Raw genomic sequence first — 21111 nt, forward strand, 5'->3', positions numbered from 1 at the left:
GCTGGCATTCTGGAGTCAGCACAAAACGGTCACTCGTGCGCTACGTCGCCAAGAAAGCGGCTGCCAGCCGCAGCGCCACCGCCGGCCAGGGCAGAGCCCCCGCGGCGACCCCGCTCCCCGGAGCCTTTTGTTTGGCCGCGGCTGCGGAGCGCCCGCCGGGCCCGCGCGGAGGCAGCGAGGCGGGGGCGCAGCTTCGCCCCGGGCCGCCGCCGAGCCCGGGGCTGCCCGAGGGGGCGCGGCGGGCGGGCGGGGGAAGCCCTCGGGTCCCCTCGGCGCAAGGCGGCGGGCGGCGGGCCGGGCTGTGAGGGAGCGGCCGCGGGCCCGGCCCGGCCCTTCCCGCCGCGCCGCGCCCCGTCCCGTCCCGTCCGCGGCGCGGGGCGAAGGTTGGCGACGGCTCGGCCCCTCCCCCGCCCGCCGCCGGGTCAGGGCGGCCGGTGCCGGCGGCGGCTGCTGCGCATCACGGGCCACATCATCGCGGGGGCCGCCCGCCCTCCCGCCGCTTCCGCGCCTGCTCAGTGGCGGCGGCGCTCACCTAGCTCGGAGCTGTCACCGCCGCCGGGCTGGTCCCTCCCCGCCGCAGCGATGGAGCGGGACCCCGGGCCGCTGCCGGCGTCGCCCCGGCCCAGGTGAGCGAAAGGCGCGGCCCGAGGGGGCGGCGGGAGCGGGGCGGGGGGTGGCGCCAGCGAGGGTCGAGGGTCCGGGTCGGGCCGGCGACCTGCCGCCCCGGGGTGAGGAGGGAGGCGGCGGGCGGGAAAGTTTCCTCATGCGTGGCGGAGCTGCCCGGCGCCGCCCTGCGCCCCCCGGCACCAAGGCGCCTGCCCCCCCCCGAGCGCCGGGGGCTGCCCGCGGGCTGCGGGGCCGGCGGGACCGCCCGTCCTCCTCCCCCTCCCACGCGTGGCTTCTCCCGCGTGGGGCAAAGGCTCAGCCCCCTCCCGTCCTCGGGGCGCCGAGGCCGCCGCCCGCCCGCCCTCGCAGCCGCCCCCCGGCGCCGGGGCAGGCGCCGCTCCTCGGCGGCCGCCGGGGCGTCCTGCGGATGCTGAAGGGCGTGAGGCCGCCGGCCCCCTGCGCTCCTCAGCCCCCCGCGGCTCCTCTCGGCATGGGCGCGTAGTTGTGCCCTGCTCCAGTAGTCCGGACAGCGAGCCTTTGCTTCGGCGTCTCTGTGCCTGCACAAGGTCTGCCCAGCGTTTCCAGTGGCCCTTTCTGCCCTGGCACCCTACAGCCGGGTGCACTTGCGTTTCTGTTCCCACCTTTGCAGCTATAAAAACATGCCAGAATCTACCACCACAGATGCAGTTGCCAGACAAGCATGGAACCTGAACCCGAACAGACGACAGACAGGCTTCAATGATTTTTTTTGTTGTTTGTTTACAAGCCTTGTAATTAACATGTGATGGTACACTTAATGCGCTTTCCATAGTTTTCTGCCACAACATAGGAGCTTTTTGTGAGTTACTCTACTTTCTATTTTGTCATTAATTCTTAATTAAGTGCAAGTTGTAGTTGTGTGTCTTTAATTTCAGTGAATAATATCCTTTCCCCTCCCCTCTGCTGTCCAGGATGCAGTTGTATGTTTTCACTCACCTTTAATCCTAAATTAACAGACCACAGTACATTAGCCAGGCTCTGGTAAACGGAACATATAAAATGAAATAATTGTTTAGTCTTAGTGTCAGGAACAAAAAAATAAACACCTGAAAAAAGTCTTCTCATGTATCTTTTCTAGGTCGTTCTAGCAGGCTTTAGTAGACATCCTTGGCTGACCAGTTCAGTAATTCTGGTAAAAAGATAAGAGCAGGTAGGAAGACCTGTTTTGGCAGCATTCCCTCCATATACTGCCTTAAAGAGATTGAGAAACTGGATCCACAAATACTACAGTATGACTGGTAGACACTTCAGAAGGAAAAATAAGTGCATCATCTTCTTTTCAAATACCTTAGGATATTATCTGCAGAAAACAACGTGAAGTCTGTATCCTAGTGCTTGAGTTAATAAGCATTTCATCCCTCCTTGGTGATGACGGTAGAAACCTGTAATCAGGATCCCAAACAGTACAGTGAGGACTCATCCTGGTAACCTATTGGTTACTTAATCTAGAGGACTGAATTACCTCTTATATTTCAAACTTTCCCACTTGCTTTTGATGGGCTAGATGTGATTTTCCTGGTATTTTTCCTGTTGGTATTCCTTTTGGGTGATTTTACAACCTGACCACAGTTCACAGCCTTGCTAACTCATTTCTGGCTCTGTTTTGGTATCTTGAGTTGCCTTGAAAATGCAGAGGCAAACCAAATATTTTCCCCACAACTGCTTTTCTCTTCCTTGGGGGCGAAATCAAAAGCCACCATTTTCAGGAAGTGGAATGCAGCAGTCTCAAACTTGTCTGAAAACTGAGCCTGAGGCTGGCAGCTCTTTCAATGTCTTATATTCAAGAAAGCATCTAGAGGTTCTTTAATCTTTTTTTTCCCCTCATTTTTTCTTTTGCTTCTTTTGCTGTTGAGTTAACCTACAACCATACAATAAACACCATGTTAACCACTTTACTGCCTAATATTTAAGAAATGCTAAGTAACGTAATGTCCATGTATCTGCCTTGCATGCGACATTTGTTAATTTTCAGCATGTTTTCCACTCAACATTAAATATCTAGTATAAATAATCTTAGTCCAGCACACCACCTTGTGTTCCGGATTCTACAAAATAGTTAGTGATAATACAATCTGTTTGTTTACTCTCTATAATGCTGAGGTGATATGATGTAACTTTCACTTTCTACCGATATGTCCACTACAGCAATGTAAATGATTAGCCACAGCTGTGATAAAGATGTCAGTGTGGCACTGCTGGGAACTTGTACATGTACAGGACACAACAGTGGAGAAGAGGCCATGCAGATCCCTGTATCACCTGTGTAAATCTTATTCTGAACTTAAAGAAGGCCTCCAAAACCTCACATTTCAAACTTTACAGAATCTCAGAATTGCTGAAGTCGGAAGGGATCTAAGTAAATTTTCTATTCAGCCACCTCTGCTCAATGTAGGGTCAAGCAGAGCAGCTTGTTAGGGCCTTGTCCAGTTGGATTTCAAATATTGCCAAGGGTGGAGTCTCCATAACCTGTTTGTATGGGTGTTCATCCACCCTCCTGTTAAAAAAAAAAAACCAAACAAACAAAAAACCCCCAAACTTTTTCTTACATTTAACTTAATTTCCTGTGTTTCAGTTTGTGCCTACTACCTCTCATTCTTTTGTTGAAAAGAGTCTGGCTTCATCTTTGAAGACAGAAAAAGCATCTTTGAAGCCAGAAAAGAATCCAGCTTCATCTTTGCTTATTATGGCAAAATACTAAAGCTCAGTATTTCATTAATGTTTCATATTACTTTCCTGAATCCCTTTCCAAGTCTTGTTCTTGTACTGAGAGGTGTTTCTCAGTCAGGCATGTTTAAGCTATTGTATTTTATTGTGGACTACCTAGAAGTGCAATGTAGAGAATTATTATTGCTTTAAAAGATTACGTGTAAAAAAAAAATGTTTGCAGCTTTTAGGAAAAATGGGGTTTGACTGTGGTGTGATTAGCTTTGGATCTTGTGAGAGCCCTCAGTATTATTTAGATAGGTGTTGTCTTTTGGTTTTGTTAGCCAAATTCTGGAAGAAAGCAGAAAATTAATTTTCCTAGGCCTACATTTTGATAAATATTTAGTTTAGCCTGTCATAATGTTGACTCTACAAAAGTTTCATACTCCTTGATTCACCATCCTCCCCCTTGTTTTGAAGGTTCTTAAAAGAGCATGGTGATTTAATTACTAATTGTTTTCATGCTTTAAATAAATTACCAGAACTCTAATCACTATATGATCAAATTTAGCTGTAGAATCTGGTCCCTTAATCCTGCTAGTTCTATAAGTTCTTTAAACCCTGGGAAAGTATAGAAGCAACATCCCTTTCCTATGCTTTTCAGAACTGAATCATGGGTGTTTGTGAAACAATGTTGGTAATTTGGGGGGGGTAATAATGAAGAGCATTCTTGCTGCTTCTTCCTGAACAGTCTCATTTTCTTTGTCAATTCATCTTTCTCCAATGAATCAAGACCAATGGAGCCAATCAAAGGTGAAGGATGGAAAAATGTGATAATGATCAGGTGTTCAGTTTCATAGCTGAGGTATCTGAGATTTTTCTAAAGCAGCTATCCATTTCCAAAAGTCAGCATCTCTTTCAGCTCATGGTCCTGTCTATTTTCCACAGCACCTGCTTCTGCCAGTCCATTTTCCGCATTGTATATGCCATCTCTGTGTGTATTTTTTAAATTTCTGTATGCATCAATTGCATTAATTCTTATGGGTAAAATTGTTTTTTTATCGGTTGGATTGCTAAGTGTCTCTCTTTTCAGGAACACGTCCTCAGCAAACAGCAGGGTATGGCTGTATTTCCTGTTTTTGTATGTCTGTGTATGTTTGCGGGACTGACAGAGTTGAATAATACACAGTAATTGTTATGTGGTACAAAATGTATAAAGGAAAGAAGAAACTATGAAAAGTACGTACTTAGGAAACAGTACAGAAATGGAAATTATTTTATTCATAGTCTGGGCATACCTCATTATTCTGCTTGTAGGGACAAAGACAAGGTGTCCTTTCATTTCATATATAACATGTCAGGTATGATAAATTTGAGGCTGCTTCCTGGCTTCTCAAAGCATCTTTGTCCCTCTCTTTTCCTTTTTTTTTCAGTACTTCACCTTTCTCTGTAACCTGATTATACGGCAAGAAACCAGATTCACTGATCTCCTTTTCCTACAGAAACTGTGGGTGGGATTTTTGAAATTTTTACCTCCTTTTCTTCATAGGAGTTACTTGAGTAGAGCTTGCTTCGTTAGCTGGTCATACCTTTTCTAGACAGCACAATAAAATTGGCATTGTTCTTGTCAATAATAAAGCTTCTTAAGAAGTTCTTGTCCCCGAGATCATAGTATTCCTTAGACGGTTTGCTGCATTTTGTAGGTATAACCCTCCCACAAGTACAGCATTATTAGCATCCAGTAACTCAGGATAAAATTACTGCATCAGTTGACATTTGGAAAATTATCTTTGTTGGAACAGGTTTTCTAGAAATGAATAGTTACATTCAGAAGGCTTCATAGTTATCTCCTCTTTGTATGCTCTGAGGAAGTGATTACTTTTCACTGTATAGTATATTTTTCAGTTTTCTTTCTTAAATTCTCATTTTTCAGCATTTATCATTAGCTTGCTTTTTGTCATTCCAAGTCTTTTTGGTAGGAAAAACATAAATGACTGTCGTCCAGACTGCTTTGTACTATTTCAACTGTTAGCTGTCCATGTCAGCCTCTACTTCCCTTTGTAACTTGCTAGTTGACCAAATAATTTTTCTGTTCCTCTCTTTTTTTCTTTTAAGTGCCATTTCTATTTTTTAACTCTTTCTCATATTAAATGAAACCACAATCTTTTCAAAATATTTGTTTCTTAAAAAAAGAGGAAGATAATAAAAACTTAAAAGGAGAAAAATCCATATGTTAGAAAGATATGGATAATTAACCCAAATATTTTTTGCCAGAGTTCCAGACCAGTGAGTAATTTCAGTGAGTCACTGATCTAGCACTCTGGTGAAGTGACTGGAGGACATATTGGAGAACCCACAATGAGAGCTAGACTCTGCCTTGTTAAAGCTATTGGAAAATTTTCTCAATTTATTTCCCCATGAGTGAAATAAAATCCTTCATTTGTTACTCCTCCCCTCTCCTCAAAAAAAATACTACGACCTCCAAAAAAGCCCAGTGGGGTGGTTGTGGGTCTCAGTACATGTCTTTCATCATGGACACTTTTACATCTTAATTCTACATCCCATTCTTGAATTCTGTCATAGTTTCTCTAGTCTAGATATTTCTTGTGGTCAGCTGAAACTCAGATGGCTAAAGTGATCCAGAGCTTTTTCCTCTGCAAGCTTCCTAAGTAGTGTGCCACTTCCCATCACCATAAATCGGTTGGCAACCTTCAGCACCCTAGGCTCTACCCTTCTTGAAATTTTATTTTCCTTAACTTCCATAAACTTCTCTTCTTTTATATTCCTTTAAATCCTTCTATAAAGCTCTTGGCTGTTGTCAGATAAGTTGATAATAGTTAGGTTGATAGTTTAATGATCCATCTGCTTCTGATTTTTTTTTATGCACCATTTCTTTTCTTTTTGTTTACATGGGTAAAGCCACCTTTGGGCCAGGAAGAAACAAAATTGCCTCCTCTCGTTTTGTCTTTCTGCAGCACTTAACAGAGCACCGTTTTGGCGTGTGGTTAGGGCTCCTCCGAGATAGCAGCAAAAGTTGTTTTGTTATTTCTAATTAAAGTGTGTGGAAACCAGAACTGAGGCCTAGGAGTTTTTATGCACTTATGCTAAAAGGTTCAGCATGGCGCAATCTGCTACAGAGTGGGACAAGATATTACTGGAATCTTGGTTACTTAAATTCTTCTGTTTGTCTTGTGGAAAAAAGATTCCTTTTTTCTTGCAAAACGTGACTTCTTTCTAAATCAAGTGATGAACTCCATTGTAATTTTTAAAATATTCATTTCCTGGTCAGAGCTCCCTTGGGTAAAGCGATGGATAGAGGGAAAAACTTTCAAGTTGCATGTGAGTCATCTCACCAAACAAGTAGTTCTGTGAGCAGCAGGACTTTTGAAGTTGACTTGCTGTGGCCATATGAATTATCCTAGCTAATGTTTAAAGATGCCTTAGAGCAAGGGCACAAATTTGGATCTCTTACAGGGCTGTTAGTTACTAAAAGCTTTGACATCTCTAATCTCTGTCAAATCTGAAATTGCTCCAGAAATATTGGATGACTTAAAAACATTAAAATGGATGGAGGGAAGTATAGGTAACATAAATGATACGATCTTAAGAGCCCGATTTTCTTAGGAAACATAGATGTAAAATCCTCCAACCCTCAACTATTTTTATTTCTTGCAGTCTGTAAAAATATGTTTTCACAGGTTTGCACCAATATAGTGCCTTGAGCTTGTGGAATTGTTATCCCACATCATGCTGGTGTAGTCTGCCTGAACTTTGTTTCTTTGTTTATCCCAATCATTTACTTGTATTCATGGAGTCTAGTAATAAATACCAAAGTCAACAAAGCTTCAAGTCAAATTAAAACTGTTCTTTTAATAAAGTACTTTAACTATTATCACAACATGAAAATTGAAGAAGAGGAAGGTAAAGTGGCTTCTGATGGAGGAAGCGTCAAATTCAGACTGCCAATATATCATTCTTTAAGTTTCTACTATGATGGAAATTTTAAAAGTAGAAACAAATGCACATTAAATCACATTAAACATAAAAAATTGTATTTGCATGATTTGCAGAAAGCAAAACATGCTGACCACATCTAGTGTAAATATCGATCAAATAATTATATTTTAAGGGTTATTAGACATCAGAATAACCTGTCTTTCAGGAAATATCTGCAACCTTGCACCTCATGCAAAAATAAAATAAGGCTTTTAATACCTTATTTTAATTATCCTAACATAACCTTTTTTCTAGTTTTAATTAAATTTTAATATGCCATATTTATGAATACGGTACTGTAGGTTTATTTTTATACTAGAGTAACTTAGACTATTTTAGAATAATTGGTCTGAATTTAATTACTATCTTCTTTCCTTGATACTGTAATATTTTATGAAAAAATGTCCGGTTTTATTAAGTATAGAGTAGCTCTTTATATTTAACATAATTTGTATGTTTTCTTCAGAGAAAAATCAGTTACTGTGATTTTAAATTAGCATGCTTTTCAATTATACATATCAATATTGGTTTGTCATCTTCTTATGGGTAGGGAGGGCAGGGTCTGTCAACACATAAGGCCTTTGCCACCTAGAATATTGTTTTGGGCTTACCACCTCTGATCAATTTTTTTGAAAGTTGGGGGGTGTTCCTTATTTTTTGTAGGCCCTTGCCATTAGCATAGGGTGGGAGGAACAAAAGTGGCCCCGCAGTGCATCCTATGGGTTCCATTTGTCCATACCCTTGCACCTCACAGAAATACTTTTCTCTGGGGACCTACTGCTTTCACAGCCACTGGAAGTCTAGGGCTACACACAGTATCTGCCTGGGCTTCAAGAAGGCACAAGCTAGGCCCTCATCAATTCACTTACAGTCCACACTGCTGCCTCTTTCTTTCATTGGAAAGTTTACCAGTTCGTGAAATTTCCTCACCCACCAGCTTTCCCTTTTTATTTTCAAATTTCTTTCAACTTTGGCAGTTAAATGTTAGAGGAGATTGACATTTCTGCAAATACTTGCTTTGGAAAGATACAGGGTGATCTGAAAATTTAAAGCAGTGTCTCATGTCTTCTGTAGAGTTAAAATATTTTAAAGCTTGAATATATACTTTCTACTTTTTTGCAGATCCAGTCTTCCTTATGGAATTGTTGAAGATCTGAGATTAATGAAAAAACATTTTTGCATGCAAAAAAGGATCGTTTTGGTTTATCTGTTTTAAAATCAAGTGTGGCACTTAATGACTGATCTACAAGATTCACTGACATCTGAAGAACAAAGTGCTTTTCAACCTGTACTTCTGTAGCACTATGACTAACTGTAAAGGCAGATCTACCATCTCCAAAACAAATAGCAAAGTTCATGACAGAGAAGGTTTTGTAAACTGGACCATAAATCTTAATACAATTCAGTCTGATAAATTTTTGAGACTGCTTTTGAGTATGGTTCCTGTCGTTTACCAAATAAATCAGGATGAAAGACACAAAAAAGTGAATGGTGTCTGGCAAGATGGATTACAACCAGCAGGACACAGTTTTAATGTTAGGTCTGAACAACACACAGAGTACCATCACTTCTCAGAACCAAGTTTTCATGGTAGTAGTGGACACAGCCCATCTAGCTGTAGCCCTAAATATGATGATTTTACCAGTTATAATTACTGCGATGGAATGGACACTTCAGAAACAGATGCCATGTTGCAGGAAGACAACCTATCTAGTGACAGTAATGAAGATATCATTGTGGAAGGAAGTAGAAAACAACCCAAAGAATCTAGTAGTATTATGGCATTACAAATACTTGTACCTTTTCTGCTAGCAGGATTTGGAACTGTTTCTGCTGGCATGGTTTTGGATATTGTACAGGTTGGTATTTGCTTTGGAAGGTTTTTTTATTTAACAGTCTGTGAGATTTATAATTCTAATGAGTGATACAGTAGATGATTATGATACTGAGTAATTAGGTCTGTGTATGGTTCTGTTTCTATCAACTGCTTTTCCTCAAACCTCATCTTAAACTGTTCCAATATTTAATTTGGAGTCATTCAAGTCTTGGTTAAGTGTCGCTTAGCCACAGTGAGCTGGTGAATAAAACTGTTACCTTCTGATTTAACTAAGCATAGAAATATAGTCATGGTTCAAAATTCTGTTGACAGTAGTAAATGTATACATAGTCAAGTGGGAGTTGTCATTAACTGTGATGCCACAATGCATAGGAGTTTAAAAAGATTAGAAGAATGTATTTCATTATCTCATCTCCTTGTGTGATTTAAGTCTATGCAATTTCTGAAATACTGTGTAGACATGGTCCATGATAAATCATACAGTATATGAAAATGTGTATTACATTCATAAGTGTCTTTTTATATAACATTAAGTATACTGAACATGTGGAATTCAAGACATCAGTGGTGTGAACAGGGCTGCAAAGTCATGTCTGCCTTGAAATATAATTGTAGTAGCTCCAGAGAAACCATATTATCTTGCTTTGTGGTAGCAGATTTAATTGATAGTTATTCAGGGCTAAGATAATAGGATTTTCTCTCAATTTTAAGATTGAAGTTTAATAAAAATTTTAAAACCTGTTTTGGAGTGTTATATCACTAAGACCCTACTTATACAAAACATTTTTAGATCTGTTTTCTAGTTTAACACAGTTGTGGATGTCAGCAACATTTCAGTGGAGCTAAAAGTAACAGTTGCCTATGAAATAATTCTTTGTGCAGTGATATTTGAAAAAAATTTTGGAGACGATAACAGTTAAGAAAGGTTTATTGAACTAGCTTGTTTTCTTGCCTTCTCTTTGCATTTTGAAGGCTGTATTTACGTTTATTTCCTACTTAATTTGTTTTTCAAAAACCAGAAATTTCTTATAAATACGAACTTCATAGATTCTCTCTTCCTGTATGAGTAAATTCACAAAAAAATATTTTAAAATATTAAATAACCACAATATTCAAACTGAAAGACGGTGAAGAAATTAATCTGTGTTAGGAGAGAAATTAATCTGAGAAATTAGGCTGTGATGTCAGTAAACCAGAATTTTGAAATGTGACAGAACATTTTTTTGTAAATGAAAATTTGAAGACAACAAATCATTCTAAGCTTGTTTTTTACAAACCATTTCATGGCTATTCTTTCTCAATAGTACATACATATGTAACGTCACATATAGTTAATTACAGTTCTGTTAGTTTAGTTAAATTTGGTAAATGACTACAAATTAAATGCATGGATTGACAGACATACAAAGTAGCACCGCATTTCAGGGCTGAGAAATCAGAGCACAAAAAATTACAGGAGAGTTAGTTTGCTTTTTAAAATCTGTGTTTTGGAAAAGTGTACTTTTCGAAGTTTAACACGTAGGAGTAATAGAATAAAGATAAGCTTTTTTCACTTACAGGCTCTCTTCAATTGGCAACTAATTCCTTGCTGGTTTTATGTGAGGTTTATACACAGCTGGAAGAGAAAGATAAAAATATTATTGTAAATTAAGAGCAGAATTCAAAAGCAGTCGTAGTACCTGGTACTATATTAAAGTCATGAAAATAGACTTCAGATTAATGACATCTTTTTTTTACACTAGGTTTGTTTTAAGGCCAAGTTTTGTATCTCTTACTTCTGGTATTCTCATCTTTGAAGTAATATGCAGTCATAAATCTATTTCATCTAGATAGGTAACAGTTCTGACTTTAGACTTTGAGGTCTGATATAGAAAGATTTATTTTTTTGTTCTGTTTTTTAGAGGATTAAGTTATGAGTTACTGAATTTTTTGATTAATTTGTGGATGGTTTAAAGAGAATTTTTCAATTGAGTGTTTCCTACTGTATCCTTTATATAGCACTGGGATGTGTTCAAGAATGTTACTGAAGTTTTTATCTTGGTTCCTGCACTTCTTGGTCTCAAAGGAAATTTAGAAATGACGTTGGCATCCCGACTATCAACTGCTGTAAGTCACTTTCTTTTTTGCTCTTCAGTATGTGTTGTAAGTATTTCAAAAGGGAAACAAATCTTTGGAACACCGGTGGTTTATGTTTATGGCTTAATCTGGTGGTTAGAGGGGCTCTTTGAATCTGCTATTAAATTGGAAAAATTAAAAAAGCAACCCTCTTCTAATCACCACGCATCAAAATTTTACTTCTTTGTTCTCTTCTGAGTCATCATTCAGAACAGATAAAGTAGATTTTTGAGATTTACATGTATATTCTGTAATGTTGACAGAACTCTTTGACCCTGAGAGGGTTTGAATAGGCTAACAAAATGTGTATGTTTTGAACACAGTTTTCTAAAGACCACCAAAATAAAGCATTGATAACATTGCTATTCCAGACCTTTGTTGATCAAACTGCAAGAAACTCTTTTGTAGCTTTCTGGCTGAAGAATTTTACTCCTCTTTTGTTGTGTTTTTTTTGGGGGGGTCTGCTTATTTTTCATGTGTGTCAACAGTGTAACATGGCATAACTAAGTTTTTTCTATGTCTTCATTCTTACATGTTTGTCATAGTGCTTTTCTACATCTCAAGGGATGTTCCATCCCTTCATTTTTCTAACCTGAGCAAGCCAGATTACTTTACCATATATTTTTTGTGTGTGCATAAGTAACTATGAACAGAATGTTCTAATAGCATGGCAAAACTATTTCTGGTACCTAAACTGTGTGTCTCTGTAAGACACTGCCTAATGCAGTGTCTCCTTTGTAAGATAATTTTTACTATCTCCAGCAAGGCCTCCATTCTCTGCCTGTTCCTGCTTGAATGAATCTTTCTAGAAAATGTTTGGTCAAAGTTTGTTTTTTCTTTCTAGAAAAATTTGGTGTATGTAACTCCAGATGAGACCTTACTATGGCTTGGCAGAATAGCACTTCCTTATTTCTCTTGAAAATTGCTTTTGAAACTTTCGAGGTTTATATGTACTTATTTTCTCAGCAGTGTCAGATTTAGACCCCACAGTCACTTTGTGATCAGTGACTGTGTCCTAGTATTTCTCCTTTTGTGTTATTTTCAGCTGTCACTCCCATCTTCTGGCAGAAATATTATTAGTCCGTAAGCACATGACCTCGCATTTCTACTGAGTATTTTAATCTGTTTTCATTGCTGTAATCCTCAAGGTTGTTCGGGTTTTGTACACTGTTACAATGCTTTGCATTGACAAGGTCTTCCAGTTTTCTGTCATTAATGAATTTCATTGCCACATTATATTGAGTAGTTGCCCAAATGCACACCGTGATGGACGTAGCCTTAGCAGTCCTATGAAGGTTTATTTGTGTCATGTCGATTACAGAAATTGATTACTTTTGCCTTGTATCCATTCCTTCATACATAAGAATTGATGTGTTCTGTTGTATCTTTATCAATGGCAACCTTAGCTAGTCAAGTCTTGATTTCTGTTTGATTTTAGTGCCTTACTTATCTGAGTATTCTTACTATTTCTTAGCACTATTTTGTGTTTAAACCTTACTGTCTTTCTTCCAGGCATGAATACTTTTATCTTTTACCTTTTTTTTTTGTGTTGTCCTGTTACTTCATTTGTTCCTGACTGGTACAGTTCACAGCCTGAGAACTGAATGCTTGTATTGCATAGTGAAAAATACACCAAGTCCACGATCTACCAGTGCCTTACTAAAGGCTTAAAAAAACCTGGTCAGAACCAACTCCATCAATTCTGCTCCAGTTAATGGGATCTTAAATTCTTTGTCTCAGTTGAGCTTATGACCTTTGCGAGATCACAACTCTAGAACTTCTCTGGGCTAATCAATGGCTGATTTCCTCATCCTCAGTAATGTCATCTTATTGGCAAACCTCATAGCTCTTAGGGGACATTTGGAAAAAGGGTCATGCAGACCCTTTTCTGCACTGGAAATCCTGACCTTTAGTTCATATTATCTGTTATTATAACTGTTACCAGAAGTCAAGGAACTGATCCCCCTCTCACACACAGAAAAAGGATACTGGAGTTTCCACAACACTGGCTGCATGTTCAGTGGTAAACTAAAGTTGGCATCATGAGGCTCAAGCCACTTCCTCTCAGTCCAAAAAGGCATTCGTAAGAGAATCCCACTAAATGTGTGATAACGCGATCTGTAGATGTCTTGAATGTGAATTTTCAGAGCTACTTTGACTGTTTGAAGCCCAAGCTCCTATCAAGTCCCAAGCTCAAACAGTCCATTCTGAGAGAGCTTCATTTGAGGAGTGTTACCAGTCCCACTTACCGATGTCATTAAGTCTCATGAAGACATAAATCAGCTGATCCTTCAGAGGTATTTATTCAACCATGCCATGAAGGCTTTCTTTCACACCAGTACCAGAAACTGTCATATGTCTGTCTTGGCCAAATCAGGTTCTCCAGCAATGTTCACACGCTTCTACCATGAAGGCTAATTAACTGCCCAAGAAGAGGTCAGTGAAGTGTACATTCTTCAGACAGCGCTATGTGGTGTGTGGGAGTTCCAATTTCTTTGGCATTGCCCAAAGTCACAGTCATAGCACCACTAGCACCGAGCTACTTCCCAGCTTTGCATCAATAGACTTGTGGGGGCTTTTTTGATATTCGTTTGTTTTCTAATGCCTCTAATTTCCTCGTATGACCTGTTTTCTTCAAGAATCATGACAGACCTTGGACTGAGTTATACAGGGGATTGAAATACTTTCTGGGACTTCTTTAGTCATACTGTAAGTTCATTGGACATCCTTCACAGGGAGCAGGTAGAGGCTTGTCATCGTTCGGTGAAGGTTCTCTCTTTTGCCACTGGTGGCTCTAATTTGTTCTAGCTGGTGAAGAGCTAATCAGTAGATGTTGTAGAGTGTGTGTGTGTGTGTATGTGTATGTGCACAACGCAGTGGAGGTTTAATAGAACAAAATAAGAACAGTATAGATAATTCATTATCAAGATAATGCTAACAAGATTTGGTTTTATATGTCAAAAAACAGGAAAAAAAAAAAAAAAAAAGAGGCCTTTGTCTTGCAGGGAACTTTCCAACTTTTTCTTATGTGTCTTTTTGCACTTAACAATCAGTTGCAATGTGCACAGGTCTGCAAGCTGGTAGATAGCAGCCCCATCCCCCATAGTGCTACTGCAAAGTCAAACAAATACACAAGAACTCTGTAATGTTTCTAATTGTAAGTTAAAACACCCCCAAAAAAGAAGCAAAAACCTATGGAAACCTGTTACATGTTACATATAACTTCTTACAGGTGGCAGCCTGGGCTGTCATATTGTATCACTGCTTTCTGGAGAGTTTAATCAAAAAGCTTACTACTAGACCTGCAATTTACATGCCAGTTCTCTCAGACCTCTATAAAAGATGACCTTTGCATTCCTCACGTTGATTTCATTGACCCCTACTCTCTTTAACCATCCAACCTTAGGTCTTGTCAATCTTGTCCTTGGTGAAAACAGGAGTATATTAATTCAGAGAATAACTAAACGGTTACTTGGAGGCAGTTATATGATTAATCTTCCCTTCTCTAAATTTGCACTAGCTGGCTCCCCCCACATACTGTCTTTACAGTAGATGCAAGACTATGCCCCTGTGAATAGTTTTACCTTTTGAGGAGGAAATTTCTATCATGAGTTCAGCACTGGAGCTAATTCATACCCTTCTTGCTCAGTCAGCTTATAATTGCATCTGAATTTGTAGATATGTCTATGCCTTTGGGGCTGTAAACTAATTATCTTTACTTCATTTTAATTATGTAGTCAGCCAAAAAATAATGTCTTGTTAGCAAGTTTCTGTTATCCATAATACATCTTTTTTCGAGTGTTGTCTGATCGCCTTCGTTCATCTTGTTACCTAAATTTCTACTTTAGCAGCTTCTTACTGGTCATTCACAATTTCCCATCCATTTTGGAATCAGTCATTTCATTAAATCTGTCTCAAGACTGTGTTTTTAATCTACTTCAAGGCATAACTCACACTTTTTTTGGTGTTAGTGTTAATGTAAGACCTTCTCCCTCCACCCACTTGCTGTGCTGGCTTAACTGGCATAACTGTCTGAGGTGTACTTAGGTCAACTGCCCATTCAAGCACAATATTTATATTCTGTAGTTTGGGACACTCTCATTGTCTTGGTTCACACTGTTGCCTATTCTCCCTATTCCTTTTTTGTTTTTAAGAGGAAGTAAAATAAAAAACAAAAAACCACCACCAGAACACCATTGATCCAGTCATCCCTATCAACTTATGCAGACTCTTGTTTTGACTCTGTTACCAGGGTTAGACATTAGCAATATGACTGTACAGACCTTTTGTTTAGGTAATTCACAGAAAACTTGATCATACCTTATGGAAACCTGCAGCTGAAAAGAGTGGTCCTGCTCTTTTTCTCCGTTCCAAACCCCAAGAGCATTTGTGCATGGTTACATGGTTGCTTGTGGTGGATCAGATAATATTGTAGAAGATGACCATTTTTCTCCCTGAAAAAAAGTGTTTTCCATCAAACCAGCAAGCAAATTTATGTTGTCATGAACTCACTGACAGAGTTGGTAGATCTGGTTCAGGAAAGAAAACGTGAATGTGTAGCTGATAGTAAGGGAGAGAGAGAGAACTATGCCATTTGGCAGCAGCTCACTTTTAGGCTGGATTAAGCATTTTGCAAGATTACTGTTTTAACAGAGATTTTTTGATACTTTTCCAAAACTTCTTCAAAGGAGTAAGAGTGAAACTCTCCATAGCCTGCCATTTCGTTCATTTAGCATATATATCTAAGAAGGATGCAAAGGGGATTCTTGTCTGTTCTTCCTTAAATATTACTGTCATATTTAAACTTAATGCATGTATTTGTGGAAGTCTGATTGTACTTTGAACACTGTAAAATATTTATAGCATAGATTGATATCAAGTTAACATTTCTTTTAATACTTTGTTCCTTGCAAATCACTACCATCACAAAATAGAAAAGAAATGGAAGTAAAACCAACTGGAAAAACATTATCAAAAGATGAAAAATATATACATTCAGACCTTCTGTGTTTTGAGAAGTGTTATCTTATAAATTAGTATTCTATGGGGAAAAACACTAAAAGTTATGCTCAACAAGTAAAAAATTGTTCATTTTTCTCAAAAAGGAACTTATTTTAAACAGTTATACTGCAGTGGTATGTACTGTTCTTCCTATCTTGTCATCTAACTCAAAAAAAAATAAGTAAAATTAGGAAATACATTATAAAAGAGTATGTACTTTTTCATTTCTTAGAATAATTTATTTGCTGTCTTTCCAGCTACTGTCTTAGGACTGGACTTAGATCATTTACAGCATCGTAAATCTCTAGCTGTATTGTATAAATGAAAAGTTAGAATACTGAGCAGTATTAGATGTGGTTTCTGATCTTCCATAAGACTTACAGTTTCTCTGTGCAGGTAGTTTCACTGCAATCAATTAACACCCTTGCATGAGAGTGTGTGTGTCCACACGCACACGTATTCACACACTTTTCTGTTGGCTCATAGAATTTAAGAACCACAGAAACAAGCTCAGTGTAAAATGACTGAACGCTGACAAGTTTCCCTTCCAGGCACTGGTCTAATCACTGCTTGAATGTTCCTGAATGTAAGGTGACTAGTACACCTTGCACAGTAAGTGAATGTTAGATGAGTTACTATGTAAAACTGCATCAAGTTTAGCTACTTTTGGATAGATACTCTAAGTGCCATTTAAAATCAGCAGTGATCAGTGATGCTTGAGTTGGAAAAAGTATAGCTTTGTTTTAACTTGCTTTCACGATGTCTCTTTTTTGTATGAGTTGAATTATTTGTGGGTTTCTGCCTTGATAGTGCATTTTCAAGTAATACATTTTTAAACCCAAATGTCTGAAATGCTTTTATAATTTTGACAGGTAAATATTGGTAAAATGGATTCTCCCATTGAGAAATGGAACCTAATAATTGGCAATTTGGCCTTAAAACAGGTAAGTATAGTGGATTTATTTGATTAACTCTTATAGGTGAGTGAAGTTATTGGAAAAGTCCATCACTTAGATTGGTAAGTGTGGAGGTGGACAGTGTTAATGGGAAACTAGCTCTATTACACTGGCTTGTACCCAACACAGAACGCTTGCATGGCAATTTTTTTTTGAACAGGGTAGTTCTCTAAAACGGCATGAGCTTATATTTATCAGAAGAAGGTGTAAAATATTCTTTGTGACTATACCAAGGATATTTCCTTTTTAATTTTTCTGAGACAGGATCTGAGGATGATTAGAGAAAACTTTCAGATTTGGCAAGACCTCTTAAATTTGAACCCTCAAATGTTTTCAGTACTGTATTTGCATTGGATTCAATGTTTAAAGAAAGTATGTGATACAGCTTTTGGATAATAAACAGTATTTTAAATAGCTGGGTCATTTGAGGAAAGGAGTGCTTGTTCTCAAAAGCAACTATTTCTTAAGATTAAGAACTATTTCATGCTCATATGTTATAATACAACATGCTCAAAAAATAGGTGAAATGTTTATGCCGTGACTTCACTGATTTAAGTGGCTTAGGAGCCTCTTTAGCTTCTGATAAATCCTCAGCTCTTTTCCCTGATTTTACTTCTGTTATTCTTGAGTCTCTGAAATGCTGGTAAAGCATTTTCTGCTGGCATAAGTTTTTTCTTCTTGATCATTCAAGGTTATCATTATCTCTACAAAATGGATGAGCATGCTTTCTTTATACCTTGCAAATAAATGTAGATAGGAAGAAAAAATAACAGAAAATTATTTTACAGTCCTCTTAAGCCTATCAATTATTTTAAGAATTGTTCGCCTTCTTTTTCTTTTCCAGGTTCAGGCAACAGTAGTTGGTTTTCTGGCAGCAGTGGCAGCAGTTATATTGGGCTGGATTCCAGAGGGCAAATACCGCTTTGATCATTCAGTCCTTCTGTGTTCTAGCAGCGTAGCAACTGCCTTCATAGCTTCTCTTTTACAAGGTAAAAGGAATATATATGTTGCTTTTTATGGTTATTTAGTTTTCTGTGGATGCTGAATGCATATTATGTTGCTATTCTTTAAAAGTTTAAATGCAGTGAGGTATAATACATCTGAAACACAGCTGAGGATAGGATACCCTTTTGCAATTTCCATATAAGCCTGTATATTGCATTCCTCTCCTGTCATATTCTTTGAAAAGGTTTTGATTTGTATGACTTATTGAGCACATCTAAACCAAAAAGTGTGGGTTTAGATTTTACCTAATACAATGAAGAACTTTTTTTCCCCTGCTTTCTACATTCATTAATGTACAAAATATATTCTTAGTGCTAAACAGGTAAAACTTATTTGTAATTAAACTCAAATGAGCCTGGACATTAGCTCAGCTGAATTCAAAGTTCCTTGTTGCCCATGCTGTTTATATGTTAGTTTGTGCGCTGCTTTGTATCTGACGTGAACAAATTGGCTTGTTATGTGAAGGGTTTGAGCCAAGTTCAAGTCCCTCTCTACAAACAGTGCTAATGTTTGTCTGAAGCCATATGGCATGATGAATTTAATCTTCTCTTCACAATTGTCAGGAAACATTTAACCGTAAAAGGTGGTATTTAATGGACGTGAGGTGGGGGGAAAAGTACCTCTACTTGTGACACATTGTTAATGAAAATACATGGTCAGTAGTCTTAACAATAGTTAGTCAAGTAAAATGTTGAACTTCTTGTTTTTATTAATTTGATATGCTTACTTATGTGAAAATTACAAAATTGTTAAAACTTTTCCATGAAATTAAAAGCACACACTTTTTTAGTGACTACAAAGCCATTGAGTTTGATCATGTGCAGAATTGAGAGCAGTGAGAGAACTCGGGAGCATGAGTGCATTTTTTTTCACTTCTCACATATAATTTAGACATGAAGAGAAACTTCTGTTGTTACCTGGTGATGGGCCAGCACAGGAAACTATTTTCTAAGCTTCATCCTCATACACATGAGATGGATGCTTTTGAAATATTGTCCTCCTACAGGATCATTTTGATTCTTTCTTTTGAGAGTTTCATGGAGTGTAACTCTTTCAGCAGCTTCTCTGAAAGCTTTACTCCTAATGTAGCCTATAATACATAATATTGCTAAAACACATGAAAATTATAATACCAATATTTCAAAAATCCTTTAAAGTAACATAAAGGATAGCATACACAGTTGAAGCTCATATATGTATTATATGATGAGAGGGAAGTCACTCATGTTATGCCCAAGAAGACTCTTAATAACAATGTGAATCTTATTTTTAGTAGCCACCTGCATTCTGCAGGGAAATGCTTCTTAAACAATTAGTGTTGCTTTTTATAGAAAAAAAAAAAAAACCAAACATCCCTAATTTAAATTTTTTTAACTGTGTAGCAAGTAACATTTTTATATGCTGTGATGTTTTTAATTTATGACATTCTTCTTGACATTTGGTACTAAGTTCATGGCTGGAAATCTTGCACAATATCAGATGTCAAAGTATTTAATCTTATGTTGTTTCCCGCCTAGTGTAATTTAAATTTCAGTCAGTGAAAGTTGCTAAGGTGTAGAACTAATCCACTGCATATTTTTTTCTTCAGGAAATGGCTGATTTACAATTTCAGTAGTGCTAATTCTAATCATAAGCAAAATAGATCATTGTATAGATGGATCTTGATTTTTTTGTGTGTATTCACTGTATTTTTTTTAATATATAACCTCATTTTAAAAAATAGCTAAGCTTCAAAATACAGACATTAGTCAGGTGGGAAGAATAATCATTCTGGGACAAAAGCACTGACTTCTTATTTATGAAGTTTGAAATGGCCATTATCTTGGAATATTCTGTGGACTTACAACAGCAGTTATGGTTACTGTACTGTCTTCTTTGTTGCACCTAGGAATAATAATGGTTGGAGTTATTGTTGGATCAAAGAAGACTGGTATTAATCCTGACAATGTTGCCACTCCTATAGCAGCAAGTTTTGGAGATCTTATCACTCTTGCTATACTAGCATGGATAAGTCAGGGTCTTTATACTTGCCTTGGTAAGTATGTTTCTAAGTGTGCATGTCTCCTAGGAACCTCTTCTGGGTTAGGAAGGCATGGAGAAGGCAGGGAGGGAGAGGTTCAGAAAACCTTTTAGTTTGACTGACTTTTTGTCAACATTTATACTGTTGAATGATAAAGCTTGGGTTGCAACATTATGCCGTGATCTTTATTTTTCTTTTTTTCCTCTTTTTAAGATGATAGAAGTTACTAATCACAATCTTGGCACAGTCTACTGATATCTGAAAGACTCTCACACTATCACAGTCAGTCTACATGTGAACTAGAAACTAGTTGGTGAATTTACTCTGCTTTCTTGGAAGAGAGCGAAGCCGTCTTCATCCAAGTTCTCTTGAATGCCCGCCCCTAAATCAAATATTTGCTTCCCAGAGCCCCTTTGAATTGTTCTCCCCTTGCACTGAGGGGAAGGACTTGAACTGGCTGTCTTGATAAGCTGCTGGGAGAGTTCTGCTCTGAGAATTTTTATTTTTTTTTTTGTTAGGGTGTGGTTTTAGTATATCTTGAGCTGCAGCTATGCTCAGAAATCAAAATAAAAATAATTTAAGTAATTTGAGTAACAATAGCAAACTGACAACAAGTATGTATTCGAAGAAGTGAAGCCCAGTTTTAGATTTGTGCTTTGTGATTGCTATGACTTTAAAATGAGTTATGCAAAGACTATTGTGAGTTTCCTTCTGATTCCTTCCAAGTGCTTTCCAGCTCCCATTGCAATACCCTCTTGTTTCCTCATCTCCACTACTTCAGCTTCCAATACCAGTTTCCTCAGCAATTTCTTATCTCTTGTTTCCCTCACAGTGTGACACTTTGTCTCCCTCCTGTTCCCTCTGTCTGTGCTTGATTTTTACCAGCATTTCCT

At 38.4% G+C, this 21111-nt stretch overlaps 1 protein-coding gene across 2 annotated transcripts in view; it reads left to right on the plus strand.

The window, feature by feature from the left end:
• Positions 1-427: 427 nt before the first annotated feature.
• SLC41A2 (solute carrier family 41 member 2) overlaps positions 428-21111 on the plus strand; it is a 57823-nt gene continuing 37139 nt past the window's right edge. For both annotated transcript variants that reach the window (XM_074901942.1, XM_074901944.1), the window contains exons 1-6: positions 428-626; positions 8407-9143; positions 11120-11227; positions 17110-17181; positions 18038-18182; positions 20087-20233. In XM_074901942.1, coding sequence (XP_074758043.1) covers positions 8589-9143; positions 11120-11227; positions 17110-17181; positions 18038-18182; positions 20087-20233 — 1027 coding nt within the window. In that variant the 5' untranslated portion in view covers positions 428-626; positions 8407-8588. The remainder of the gene's footprint in view (positions 627-8406; positions 9144-11119; positions 11228-17109; positions 17182-18037; positions 18183-20086; positions 20234-21111) is intronic.

The sequence above is a fragment of the Athene noctua genome, chromosome 3 (assembly GCF_965140245.1).
Source record: "Athene noctua chromosome 3, bAthNoc1.hap1.1, whole genome shotgun sequence".
Taxonomy (NCBI): Eukaryota; Metazoa; Chordata; class Aves; order Strigiformes; family Strigidae; genus Athene; species Athene noctua.